The 13,005-nt window shown below is 67.1% G+C and overlaps 3 protein-coding genes across 7 annotated transcripts; 1 reads left to right on the top strand and 2 right to left on the bottom strand.

The window, feature by feature from the left end:
• The first annotated feature begins 3,578 nt into the window (after positions 1-3,578).
• Positions 3,579-7,038, top strand: KHK (ketohexokinase). Of its 3 annotated transcripts, XM_077782507.2 has the most exons (8): positions 3,579-3,882; positions 3,953-4,069; positions 4,269-4,403; positions 4,902-4,974; positions 5,174-5,320; positions 6,196-6,284; positions 6,352-6,509; positions 6,614-6,807. In XM_077782507.2, exons 1-8 carry the CDS (start codon positions 3,767-3,769, stop codon positions 6,697-6,699), a joined length of 921 nt encoding a protein of 306 aa, XP_077638633.1. In that variant the 5' UTR covers positions 3,579-3,766; the 3' UTR covers positions 6,700-6,807. The 3 variants fall into 3 exon arrangements, with proteins under 3 accessions (XP_077638633.1, XP_085430333.1, XP_085430334.1); XM_085574207.1 differs by having other exon boundaries at positions 3,611-3,882; positions 6,352-7,038; XM_085574208.1 differs by lacking the exons at positions 3,953-4,069; positions 4,269-4,403 and having other exon boundaries at positions 3,613-3,882; positions 6,352-7,038.
• Positions 6,874-8,708, bottom strand: CGREF1 (cell growth regulator with EF-hand domain 1). Of its 2 annotated transcripts, XM_021545149.4 has the most exons (6): positions 8,676-8,708; positions 8,322-8,455; positions 8,025-8,096; positions 7,769-7,839; positions 7,565-7,686; positions 6,874-7,486 (listed from the first exon to the last, which is right to left on the bottom strand). In XM_021545149.4, the coding sequence occupies exons 2-6, from the start codon at positions 8,402-8,404 to the stop codon at positions 7,040-7,042; spliced, it is 795 nt and encodes a 264-aa protein (XP_021400824.3). In that variant the 5' UTR covers positions 8,405-8,455; positions 8,676-8,708; the 3' UTR covers positions 6,874-7,039. The 2 variants fall into 2 exon arrangements, with proteins under 2 accessions (XP_021400824.3, XP_085430335.1); XM_085574209.1 differs by lacking the exon at positions 8,676-8,708 and having other exon boundaries at positions 8,025-8,463.
• Positions 8,709-9,163: 455 nt separating this feature from the next.
• On the bottom strand, positions 9,164-12,699 carry PREB (prolactin regulatory element binding). Of its 2 annotated transcripts, none has more exons than XM_085574206.1 (9): positions 12,537-12,699; positions 12,162-12,354; positions 11,067-11,278; positions 10,615-10,695; positions 10,415-10,542; positions 10,004-10,177; positions 9,861-9,933; positions 9,630-9,789; positions 9,164-9,538 (listed from the first exon to the last, which is right to left on the bottom strand). In XM_085574206.1, exons 1-9 carry the CDS (start codon positions 12,669-12,671, stop codon positions 9,444-9,446), a joined length of 1,251 nt encoding a protein of 416 aa, XP_085430332.1. In that variant the 5' UTR covers positions 12,672-12,699; the 3' UTR covers positions 9,164-9,443. The 2 variants fall into 2 exon arrangements, with proteins under 2 accessions (XP_085430332.1, XP_077638635.2); XM_077782509.2 differs by having other exon boundaries at positions 10,415-10,539.
• Positions 12,700-13,005: the final 306 nt, after the last annotated feature.

Below are 13,005 nucleotides of genomic sequence, written 5' to 3'. Positions count from 1 at the left end.
TGGAAGATTCCCTGTCCCACCCTGGGACCATCCCTGGGTGATGACAGCTCTGGCCCCTCACTGCCCGTGGGCTGCAAAGGGAAGAAGAGATTTCTGCTGGTGATTTTTAGGATCTACCAGTCTTAGAAGGATCATTGTCCTCCTAACCACGAGAAGTGAGTTTTATAAGGAAAAAGGGGGTGAGAGCCTTCTTACAACTCCTAGAATCATGGAAAAGCGCCTGGCACCATGGAGTATTCCTGCCCATCCCCCAGCACTGCCCAGGTCACCATGACCCCTGTCGCCAAGTGCCACATCCACAGGGCTTTAAATTCTCCCAGGGATGGGGACTGCACCCCTGCCTGGGCAGCTGTGCCAGGGCAGGACAGCCCTTTCCAGGTGGGGATTGTTCCCTGCCAGGGCAGGACAGCCCTTTCCAGGTGGGGATTGCTCCCAACACCCACCCTGAGCCTGCCCTGGCCCAGCCTGAGCCCATTTCCCCTTGTCCTGTCCCTGTTCCCTGGGAACAGATCCCAAATCCCCCCTGGCTGTCCCCTCCTGGCAGGAGCTGTGAGAGCCACAAGGTCCCCCTGAGCCTCCTTTGCTCCAGGCTGAGCCCCTTCCCAGCTCCCTCAGGAACTCTCCATTCCCTTCCCAGCTCCTCAGGAACTCTCCAGCCCCTTCCCAGCTCCCTTGGGAACTCTCCAGCCCCTTCCCAGCTCCTCAGGAACTCTCCAGCCCCTTCCCAGCTCCCTCAGGAACTCTCCAGCCCCTTCCTAGCTCCCTCAGGAACTCTCCAGCCCCTTCCCAGCTCCCTCGGGAACTCTCCATTCCCTTCCCAGCTCCCTCAGGAACTCTCCAGCCCCTTCCCAGCTCCCCCAGGAACTCTCCAGCCCCTTCCCAGCTTCCTCAGGAATTCTCCAGCCCCTTCCCAGCTCCCCCAGCCCCTCTGACACTGCGCCCTTCCAGTCCCACGGGGCTTTTGTGATCTGCCCATTCTAAGCTGGATCATTTTCGAGGTTACTGCTGGGTTAATCCCCTCCCAGCTCTGGGATGGGCAGAGCAGAGCTGTGCGGTGCTGCAGGCTCCTCTTGGCAGAGTAGGATGGGGCTGAGGCAGCTGGGGAAGATTCTCCTTTATCCATTGTCCATTTAACCCTCATTACCCACGAACGCTCTCCAGAAGAGAGGTGGACAATGAGCCACTGAGGAGGGGAAGATCAGCTGGATCTGCTGCAGCTGCTGGGAACTGAGAGGGGTCCTAATTACCCCTGATAATTAGCTGGAGTTCTGGCTGCTGGGAATTTCAGACTTTCTGTGCTGACAGACTCGGAGCCCCAGGAGAGTTCTGCATGTGGCCTGAGGCCCTGGAGAGGCTTCCAAAATTCATTGAGAGGCCTGGGCAGTCCTGCCATGGGGGAGTCCTGAAGGAAGCTTTGGCACCGGGCTCTCGGACTTGGGGCACAGATCAATCACAACATCTCGTGCCTGAAGAGGGACCCAGACAGAAACCCCTGGGGATTTAATGGAATCACAGAATGAGTTGGGATGATGTGGCTGTGACAACCTCCCCACCCGTGGCTGTGACAACCTCCCCACCCGTGACTGTGACAATCTCCCCACCCGTGGCTGTGCCATCCTGCTCCTCCCGGAGCGTCCCTCTCCCTCACCCGCACAAAGCAGCCCCGGGGCCGGGCCGGGCCGGGCTGTTCTCCCCCTCCCAGCTGCGCTGCACAGGTCAAAGCCCCCCGCCCTGCTCCGTGCTGGGAGGGGTCTGGGGTCCTGCCCCCGCTCCCTGGGTCCCCCCAGCACCCCTGGAATGGCCCTGTGAAAAATGCACCTTTTATTATTGGCTTTTTGCAAATAGTGCAATGAACATTGTATGTGTAATGTTAGAAAGTTATGCTGTATTGTCTTAAGTAGTGTGTGAAATACAGTTTTAGGTTATAACGCGACGTTAAAATAGAAACTCTGCTATGTAAGATACTTTTTAACTAGCTCAAGAAAGATATGAGATAACCAAGAAATTCTTTGCACAGAGATAACAGCGACAGGGCACATAAAGATTTACAGCGTCCTTATCAGAACAAACATTCTTCCACCTCCACTCCATCTTTATGGAACCACCAGGATTAAGGGGAAGAAGTTGACAAAACCCAGAAAAAATCTTAATTTGCAAGGAATTTGTGCATCATGCATGAGATATATGAATATGCAACAGGCTGTTGCTTTTAAGGTTATTCCTTTGCTCACGAGGTGTGGTTTTGGCAGCTCAGTGCCCAAAAACATCCGGATGTCCGTAAGTCTTTGCTTTTTATTGTCTTGCAATTGTCCTAGCTCTAAATTTTTATTACTCTGATTGCATTACTATTTTTGTGACCATTTTATTAATATTAAACTTTAAAAATCTCTAGAAACCAGCGGGTGGCGTCTATCACAGGCTGTCCGTGCCGGCCGGGGCTGGCCCGTGTGGGCGGCCCTCGCTCACGCGGGTGATGCCCCTCTCCCCCCGCAGGCAGAGGCACCAGGCTGCGGGTCCAGCTGTCCTTCCGTCCCTCCCAGGCCCTCCAGGAGCCTGCTGGGCGCCGCCGGAGCCTGCCGGAGGCTGCTGCTCCTGTCTGAGCACCCGGAGCCCGCGGTGGGCTCCTGCCCCCCTCCCTGTGCAAAGCCAGGGCACGGAATATTTCTGTCTGCTCGGAATATTTCTGTCTGCTCGGGGCTGTCCTGAGCCCCAGGGCAGCTCTGACTCTGCCCCTCACTCATGGAGAAACTCCCAAAGCCTCAAGGTGAACCAGAAATCACAAAAGTGCGGAATGGATTGCAGAGATTGTAGAGAGTACTGGAGTGTGTCACATGGGTGGGAAATTTAGGGTTTGGGATTTTTAGTGTGCTCTAGATGGGTTCAACATGCAGGGTACAGGGTGTGGTCTCGAGTTCCTTTCTTCTCTCTTCTTCTTCCTCTTTCTTCTTGGGTTTAGGTGCTATCTTGTAATTGGGTGGAAAAATGTGTCCTGTGTCCATCTGTCCCTGTGTGTCTGTGTCCATCTGTCCCTGTGTGTCCATGTGTCCTTGTGTCCATCTGTCCCTGTGTCCATCTGTCCCTGTGTGTCCATCTGTCGCTGTGTCCATCTGTCCCTGTGTGTCCATGTCCCTGTGTGTCCATGTGTCCCTGTGTCCATGTGTCCCTGTGTCCGTCTGTCCCTGTGTCCGTCTGTCCCTGTGTGTCCATGTCCCTGTGTCGGTCTGTCTATCTGCCCCTGTGTCCGTCTGTCCCTGTGTGTCCATGTCCCTGTGTCGGTCTGTCTATCTGTCCCTGTGTCCGTCTGTCCCTGTGTGTCCATGTCCCTGTGTCGGTCTGTCTATCTGCCCCTGTGTCCGTCTGTCCCTGTGTATCCATGTCCCTGTGTCGGTCTGTCTATCTGCCCCTGTGTCCGTCTATCTGTCCCTGTGTCCGTCTGTCCCTGTGTGTCCATGTCCCTGTGTCCGTCTGTCTGTCTGTCGCTGTGTCCGTCTGTCCCCGTGTCCCGTCCCGCCGTGCGCGCGCCCTGCACGGGGGGCGTGGCCGGGGCGGGCCCGCATGGCCACGCCCCCCGAGGGACCGGCGCGGCGGCGGGCGCTGATTGGCTGCGGCGCGAGGGGGCGGGGCCAAAGCGGTGCCGGATCTCGGGGTGGCTCCGTCCCGGTGCCGGTCCCGGTGCCGGTGCCGGTCTCGGTCTCGGTCCCGGTGCCAGTCTCGGTCCCGGTCCCGGTGCCCGTCCCGCTCCGGGCCCGCGGCGCAGCAGCCCGGGATGGCGGCAGAGGCGGGCGGCGCGGCGGGGAAGCGGCGGATCATGTGCGTGGGGCTGGTGTGCCTGGACATCATCAGCGTCGTGGAGGCTTTCCCCGCCGAGGATTCCGACACCAGGTACCGGCAGCGGGGCATCCTGCGGCGCCCCCCAAGCGGCCCCGCGCCCACCGCACCTCTCGGCCCGCAGGTGCCTGTCACAGCGGTGGCAGCGCGGCGGGAACGCCTCCAACTCCTGCACGGTGCTGTCGCTGCTGGGAGCCCCCTGCGCCTTCATGGGCTCGCTGGCCCCCGGCCCCGCCGCTGAGTAAGTGGGGTGCGGGGACTCCGCACCGGCGGGGCACCGGCCCGGCCCGCCCTGACACCTCACCGGCCCCTCCGCTTTGCTGCCGCCGGCCTTGACCTTCGGCGCGGCCGCCGTTCCCCGGCTGCCCGCCCGCCTCCGCCGTCACCGGCGGCGCCCGCCGCTCCCGCGCGCCCCTCACCCCGCTCTCCGTCCCCCAAAGCTTCATCGCGGCGGATTTCCAGCGCCGGGGAGTGGACACGGCGCACGTGGCCTGGCAGCCCCGCGGAGAGGTGCCCTGCGCCTGCTGCCTCGTCAACGCCGCCAGCGGCTCCCGCACCATCGTCCTGCACGACACGTAAGGGGCAGCCCGGCCCCGCCGCCCGCGGGCAGCGCTGGGCTCTGCCGGCTGTTCCAAGGGTCCCTTCCCTGCCTGCCGGGGGCTACCGAGTGCCGGCTGGGGCCAGTGGCCGTACTGCCGCAGACACTGTCACCGCCAGGATCCCTGCAGCCCTGTCACCTCCGGGACTGGTGCTGGTGTCTCCACACGGCCACGCTCTGGAGCAGGACGGGCGGCTCGGCCCCGTAGGGATAACCGGGCTCCCTCGGCCGTGCCAGAGGGTCAGGGACTGTTCGGCATGGCTGACCGCCCGGCCCCAGCATGGCCACCACTGCGCTGCCCTTCGAATCCAGCTCAGGGTCCCGGGTGCCATCATTAATGATTCACTCGGGCACTGCCTCCTCGGGACCTCTGTTCCCGTGGCGTGGGGCCCTCCACGGCCCCTGGAGCTGCCCTTCGCCCCGGGCCTGTGCCAGGCGGGGGGTCCCCATCTCCCACCTGGCCTCTGTCCCACAGGAACCTGCCTGACGTGACAGCCCGTGACTTCGAGAGGGTCGACCTTTCCCAGTACAGGTGGATCCACTTCGAGGTGAGCCCGAGGCTCAGCTCGGGGGGTTCCAGGGTCTGGGAGATCCCCGGCACTGGGGAAAATCCCTCGGTGATGCCTGGGAACAGAAGGAGTCCCTCGGTCTCGGGACATCCCCAATGAGGGAGCATCCCCGGGACCGAGGGGGCCTCCCGGGACTGGCAATCCCCCGGTGGTGCCAGAGCCGTGCCCGTGTCCGCAGGCCCGGAATGCGGTGGAGCAGGGCGCGATGCTGGAGCGGGTGGAGCGGCACAACCGGGCGACGGTGCCGGGGCAGCGGGTCGGGATCTCGGTGGAGCTGGAGAAGCCGCGGGAGGAGCTGCTGCCGCTGATGGGGCGAGGACACGTGGTGCGGGGCCGGGGCAATGGGGCGGGGTGGCCTGTCCCCATGGCCTGGCCCAATGGCCTGTCCTGATCCCCAGTCCCCATGGCCAGTCCTGATCCCCTGTCCTGATCCCCTGTCCCGATGGCCTGTCCTGATCCCCAGTCCCCATGGCCAGTCCTGATCCCCAGTCTCCATGGCCTGTCCTGATCCACTGTCCCAATGGCCTGTCCTGATCCCCAGTCTCCATGGCCAGTCCTGATCCCCTGTCCCGATCCCCTGTCACGATGGCCTGTCCTGATCCACTGTCCCCATGGCCTGTCCTGATCCCCAGTCCCCATGGCCAGTCCTGATCCCCAGTCTCCATGGCCTGTCCTGATCCCCTGTCCTGATCCACTGTCCCCATGGCCTGTCCTGATCCACTGTCCCAATGGCCTGTCCTGATCCCCAGTCTCCATGGCCTGTCCTGATCCCCTGTCCTGATCCCCTGTCCCGATGGCCTGCCCTGATCCACTGTCCCCATGGCCTGTCCTGATCCCCAGTCCCCATGGCCAGTCCTGATCCCCAGTCTCCATGGCCTGTCCTGATCCCCTGTCCTGATCCCCTGTCCCGATGGCCTGTCCCGATGGCCTGTCCTGATCCCCAGTCTCCATGGCCAGTCCCAGCCATGGCCAAAGGCGTGGCAGGGGCGAGGTCGGGACGGGAGTGGTCAGATCTGTGGGGGCGCAGCCCAGCAGGAGTTGGGAGTCCCAGTCCGGGGGAGTCAGGCTTGGGGGGTGCAGGGGTGGGGGGTTTGGCTCTAGGGGTGCAAGCGGGGTCTGAGGGTGCCACCAGGGCACAGATCTAATCACACCTGGCTGGGGGTATTGGGGGATGCCCCCGCCCCAGCCCCTTTCCCACAGGTTTTCATCAGCAAGGACCTGGCCCGGCACTTCGGGTACCAATCGGCCCCCGAGGCGCTGCGGGGGCTGCAGGGGCGCATCCAGCCAGGGTAGGGGTGTACCTGAGAGGGGCCGGGGGGCACACAGTGTGCCCAAACCCACCTCATGCTCTCCCAGGGCCACGCTGATCTGCGCCTGGGCTGAGGAGGGGGCTGATGCCTTGGGGCCCGGCGGGGAGCTGGTGCACTCGGACGCCTTCCCCCCAGAGACCCTCGTGGACACGCTGGGGGCTGGGGACACCTTCAATGCCGCCGTCATCTTTGCGCTCGCAGAAGGTGGGCACAAACACGCCACGGCCACAACACGGCCACGGTTCAGTTTGGCACGGCCACGGCACAGCCACAGCACGGCCACGTCTCATCCTGGGCCCCATCCCCAGGGAGAACCCTGCAGGATGCCCTCACCTTCGGCTGCCGGATCGCAGGCAGGAAATGTGGGATCCAGGGCTTCGATGGCATTGTCTGAGCGTGTGGCCGGAGACCTCTGCACCCCTCAGGCACACCACTGCACCCAGCGACTTCTCCACATCTCCAGTGCACCCAGCAACTCCCCAGTAAAACCCCACGTGCACCACTACTGCCTCCTGTGTCCCCTGGCTGGGGTCCCACTGCCCCAGGGATGCACTGACTACAGCCAAGGTCACCAGCAGTGCCTCTATTTCTCCATGTGATGCATTGCAGAGGAGACAACACAACCCCAGCCCTTCTGGGCCCCAGCAGCCTGGCCAGGGGCCATCTCCATGCCAGTGTGTGCCCTGAGCAGGGCAGGGAGCAGCCGCAGCATTGCATCCCACAGCCCCCACTGCCTACCCCTCCCCATGGTCCCTCCAGGCTGGGGCTGCCTGTTCCTCAGAGGCTTCAGCCTCAGGGGCTTCATCTTCCTCTGTGGCATCAGTACTGGGGGCTTTGGCCCCAGGGACGACTTCTGCCTCCAAGGTCTCAGCATTGGGAGATTCCACCTCGAGGGATTCCATCCTGGGGGCTCCTTCCTCAGGGGCTCCAGTCTGGGGGTCTCCAGCCTCAGTGGCTGCCTGTCCTGGGCTTTCCAACCCCAGGTCCTGCCTGGGCATCTCTGTGCCCCCTCCAGGCACAGCCCCAAGCCCTGCCTGCTGCTCTAGTGGGGGCTGTCCTGGGGGACCTTTGTCCTGACCAGGCAAGAGCACCTCAGGGGGGTCCAGCAGCTCGGAGGGGGCCAGCAGCCCATCCCCATTCAGGTCCTGCCTTGCCAGGGCTTGATCCACCAGTGCAGCCACCTATGGGGATGGGGAACAGGATGAGGGCTCGGCCCAGGGGCCCAGTGGGGCATGAGGAGCCATCCCTGTGTGACCCACCATGTCAGGGTCTGGCTGCCCCCCAGCCTCTGCCAGCACTGTGCCAAGTAACTGCAGCAGCTCCAGCCCATCCAGGTGCCTGCTCTGGTCGTGGTCATGGAGCACAAAGAGGTAGAGCAGGGCTGTGGGGCACGGGGTGCTGTGGGGCCGGGGTCCCTGGCCCCACCAGCCCCTCAGCCCCCGTCACCGCCCCGGTGGCCTTACCCTGCTCCCGTGTCATGGCCTCCACGTCCTGCTCCGGCGGCCCCAGGCTCCGCACCGCACTCCACAGCAGCCTGGGGGGAGCAGGGCTGGGGTGGGGGGCACTGCACCTGCCTCCTGGCCATGGCCCACCCTGCCCCATGGCCAGGCGGGCACTGTCCGTGCCCCCACCCGGCGCTGTGCCCCCCAGCCCCAGTGCGCAGCCCCGGGCCGTGGTGGGGGTCCCGGGGCCGTGGGGCTCCCCAGGGCAGGGACTCACAGCAGTGCAGGCGACTCTGGGCTCAGCGGGTCGGGATACGGATCCACAGCTGTGGCCACGGGGGGCTCAGGCCTGGCCAACAGACGGGGTGGGTTACCTGTGCCCCCGGGGGGCTGCCCACTCCGGCCTGACGCCCCCCACCCACGGCCCCTGCACATCCATGGGTCCCAGCCCTCACTGTCAGCTCGGACCCCTGTGCTTGCCCCTCCCATGGCCCCCTTGTACTCCACCCGCACCTGTGCCCCTGTAGCCATGAAAACACCACAGCTCTGCCTTCCCTTACCTGTGCCCCCGTACCTGTTGGTGCCCGCCCTGGGGGCGGCCCAGGCCGCCGGCCCCAGCAGCAGCAGCAGCAGCAGCATCGCCGCCGCGTTCCCCATCCCGCGACCTCGGGCTGCGGCGGGACGAGAACACCGGGATCGGGGCCGGCCCTGCCGGGGGTCGGGCCCGTGGGAACCCGGCGCTGGGAGAGGCGCCGGGGCTCCGGGAGCTGCTCCGGTTCCAGCACGGCGGGGAAGGTGCGCGGGGCTGCGCGGGGCACGCAGAGCGCGTGGGAGCGGCCGGCGCTGGGCACCCAGTGCAGCCCCCGGTACCCACTCACCCCGCACACGCCCAACCCGGTACCGCCGGTGCTCCCCGGTACCCACTCACCCAGCCCCGTCCGCGTGTCGGTGCCGCCCGCCCCGCCCCGGGGCCACGTCGCCGACACGTCCCGGCCCTGCCACCGCGGCCGGGAGCGGCCCCGCCCGGCCCGGCCCGGCCCTACCCGGCCCGCGGGGTGCAGGGATTCGGCCGCACGCAGGGTGTCCCGGGGCAGCGCCGGGACTAACCGGGACACGGCCCCTCCAAATGGGGGCCCGGGACGGGCGCGTGGTCACACCAGGGACGGGGCCACGCCGGTGGGCGAGACCCCCCTGAACCCCGCACGGTCCCGGGCAGAGCCGGGCCAGCCCAGCATCACCGACTCCCGGGCCCCCGCAGCAGCAGCGGCCCGCGCCCGTACTCCGGGCCCCGCGGGCTCGGGCAGCCAGCCCCGGGGCTACGGAGCGGCCCCGAGGGCACAGCCCGGCCCCGAGGGCACAGCCCGGCCCGGAGTGCGATGCCCTCAGCCCCGTTCCCCCAGCACACGCGGACAACGCTGCCTTCATGCTCCAGTTTAATGGCAGCAGCAGGGCGGGGGGCAGCAGGACCCTCCTCTCCTGGGGTGGAGACGCCCCTGTCCCGGGGCCAGCCCCGCACTGCTGCCAGCACAGTCCCGCAGGGACGGCGCCCTGCGTGGCTCCCTGGACCCGCATCTGCTCCCCGAGCGCCAGCGGGGACAGCGGGGCCAGGGCTGGTCCCTCGTGTCCTTCACAGTCTGTCTGGGGTAGGTGGAGGCTGGGGGGGGTCGCTCCTGGTGCCAGGGGGTCCCTCCGGGGGCTACAGGAAGCCTGGGAAGGCGAGCTGCAGCAGCAGGATGGTGGCCACGATGAGCCCGGCACAGAGCAGCAGCAGCAGCCAGACGGGGAGGGAGCCTGTGGGACAGGGACGGGTGAGAGGAGGCTGCAGCTCCCCGGTGCAGAGGAGGAGCAGAGCTCAGCCCCACGGGCAGCCCCCCGGACGTACGGCGGGTGGGCAGCAGGTGCAGTTTGCAGCGGCTGTCCACGGCCACGCTGAGCAGGGCGGCCTCGTGGCCCCCCAGCAGCTCCCGGCCGGGTCGGCTCTCGGGGACGAAGGCCACATCCGTCACCACGATGCCGTGGGCCTCCTTCACGTAGTACAGCCTCTGGGGGGACACAGGGGGTGAGGGCTGCTCGGGGGCCAGCGGGGCTGCCCCACAGCCCTGCCCCAGCTCACCTGCAGTGAGAAGGCAATGTGGATGGCCACGGAGCCGGTGACTGTGCCCAGCCCCAGGAAGGTGCCTGAATCACTGTGGGGGGAGGGTAGTGAGTGGGGGGACTGCCACGGCCCCCACCCCATACCCACTGGCCCTGGGCTACCTGATGGAGAGGCAGGAGACAACCTCGGAGCCGCAGGGCCGCGTCAGCAGCGGCAGGAAGCTTTTCCCATCCCACTTGGTCAGGTAGCAGGGCGGGGGGCGGCGCTCCCGCTTGTGGGGCACCTGCACCGTGTAGAGCCGCAGAGCCCCAGCACTGCCCTCCACGGCCCCGAACCTGCGCAGGGGAGAGGGGCACAGCGGGAGGATGGGGCACGTGGGATGCAGCCCCTCACCACCACCACTCTCCCAATCCAAACCTGGCCCCAGCCCCCTCCCATGCACACAGCTGCCAACAGAGCCCAGATCTCTTCCCACACACCCAGTAGGAACAGTGATGGGATAGGGGTGGCCCACTGCCCACCCCAGTGGCCCCTGCCCACGCCCTGCCCCGTGACCCAGCCCCAACCCTCACCGGCAGGCCTGGTAGCGATAGGCCTTGTCAGGGATGCCAGGCAGGTTCTCGTGCCAGCGCAGCCCTGTCACCAGCTGGTCCTGCTGCCACACGCAGCACTGGAAGTCCCTCCCCGCCGTCACCACCTGCTGCACACAGCACAGGGGTCTGAGGCCCCTCTCCAGCAGAGCCAGGGAACTGGGGAGCCACCTGACACCCACCTTGTTGTCAGGGCCCAGCGCGATGTCCTCGATTTCCCCGTTGTGGGCTCTGAACTCCAACGTCTTCTTCATGCTGGGGAACTGCAGGGGCAGAGCTGGTGTGGGCGCTGGGCAGGGCCAGACCCTGCCACGGTCCCGGGCAGGTGTGGGGAGCACCATTAGGTGCGGGGCAGCAGGTGCTGCCCATCCGGCTGTCCCTGCCCGACGCCTGCTGCCATCGGCACGGCGGCCGCCACTCCTCCGTGTCTGTCCCAGCTCCCCTTGCCCACCTTGGTCCCCATGCCCATCCTGGCTCCCTCATGCCTGCCCTTCCACCCATTGTGCCCACATGCATTCCCCCAGGTCCCCCCAGCTCCCCGTGCCTGCCCTGGCTCCCCACGCTCACTGCCGCTCTCCGGTGCCCCCGGCCCTGCCGCCCACCCGCCCCGTGTCCCGCAGCCCGCCGTGCCCACCTCCCAGAGGCGCAGGAAGCCGTCGGCCCCGCCGGTGGCGAGCAGGGCTCCGTCGGCGCTGAAGCGCACGGCCTTCTGCAGGGCGTCGGGGCTGAAGTCGGTGCGGACGCGCTGCAGGCTCTCCACCCGCACCTCGCGGGCCGGGCCCTGCGCGCCGCCCGCCGTCCCGCTGCTGGCACCGCGCCGCCGCCGCGCGCCCCGCTCCCCGCTGCCTGCACGGCACGCGGCTGGCACGGGGCTCTGGGGTGCTGCCTCCCCGCAGCCCCACGGCTCCCCACAGCCTGCCCCGCAGCACCCGCGCCTGGCACGAGGTGCTCGGGGCAGGCACGAGGTGCTGCAGGGCTTCCATCCCCAGAGCTCCACACAGCACCCAGGACAGGCACTGGAGGGGCCCAGAGGGCTCCAGGACAGTGACCAAACCCCAAAGCTCCACCAGGACAGGCATTGGAGGGGCCCAGGGGGTTCCAGGACAGTGACCAAACCCCAAAGCTCCCCATGGCACCCAGGATAGGCACTGGGGGCAGGTCCCTGACAGTGATGGAGGGCTTCAGGGCAATGCCCATCCTCAAGTCAGCCCACAGACCCTCAGCTGCCCCTCACTCCCTGCCCTGCAGCATCCAGGTCAGGCACAGGGAAAATCCAGGGTGGGCATGGGAGCTCCATAGCTGTACCCCTGCCCCAAAGCACCCCACTGCCCCTCACACTCTGGCCAAGGCATTCGGGGGTGGGAGGCACACGGGAGCCCCAGGGCAGTGTCTCATCTCCAGTGCTGCCATGGTACCCAAGGCAAGCACAGAGAAGGTTCAGGACAGGCAGGCAGGGGTTCAAGGCAGTGCCCCATCCCAAGTCACCCCACAGACCCCCACATCCTGCCCCATGGCACCAAGGCAGGCAAGGGGAGGGCATTCAGGGCAGGCAAGGAGGGAGCTCCAGGGTGGGCACGGGGTCGTTCACAGAATGCCTTATCTCCACAACACCCTTCAGCCCCCCCACAGCATCCCGGGCAGGCGGGAGGGGCATTCCGGGCCATCCCCAAAGCAGAGCACAGCCCCGGGGCAGGCGCCCCGCACCGGAGCCGGCGAAGCGGTGCCTCACCGTCCTTGCCGGCGGTGCCCGGCGCCTCGGGCTCCTGCAGGCTGAAGCGCAGGATGTGGCAGCTGTTGTCCTGCCCGGCGGCGATGACGTCCCCGGCCAGCGCCATGGTCATGGTGGCGCGGGTCTCGGTGTCGTGGCAGTGCAGCAGCGAGGCGCTGAGCCGGCCGCCGATCTGCTCCAGCTGCAGGAAGTGCTGCGCGGGAGGGCGGCGGTCACGGCCCCGCCGCGGGGCTCCCCGGGACACCGGCACCCCGCGGCCCCCTCCGGGCCCGCCGCGTCCGAGCCGCTCCGGGCTCCCCGGCCCTCCCGGGCCCTCCCGCCGCCTCATTCCCCGCGCCCCGCGCTCCCCGCGGCCCGGTCCCCGCTGCCGCGCACCACGCCATTGCGGATGCCGGTCTTGGCGGCGCCTCCGCCCCCGGCGGTGATGGCGAGCGGCCGCCGCGGGTGCAGGCGGACGGTGTAGAGCGGGAACGGCGCCCGGTACAGCTCGGCGGGACGCCGGGGCGCCATGACACCGGCGTGACGTCAGCCGCGTCACGGCTCGTCACCGGCGGGCAGCGCGGGAACGCGGGCGCGCGGGAACGCGGGCGCGCGGGAACGCGGGCGCGCGGGAACGCGGGCGCGCGGGAACGCGGGCGCGCGGAAGGAACGCGGGCGCCGCGGGAACGCGGGAGGAACGCGGGAACGCGGGCGCCGCGGGAACGCGGGCCGAGACCACCGGAGCCACCGGGGCCAGCCCGGTGCTTGCGGGAGAAAGGACCGGGAGCTCCCGGCGTCCTCGGCCCCACGTGGGACAGCGGGGCCAGCCCGGGGCTTGGTGGGTACACGGACCGGGGGCTCCCGG

The sequence above is a fragment of the Lonchura striata genome, chromosome 3, assembly GCF_050655825.1.
Source record: "Lonchura striata isolate lonStrDom1 chromosome 3, ASM5065582v1, whole genome shotgun sequence".
NCBI classification, from domain to species: Eukaryota; Metazoa; Chordata; class Aves; order Passeriformes; family Estrildidae; genus Lonchura; species Lonchura striata.
This window is presented reverse-complemented; position numbering and strand designations above follow the sequence as displayed.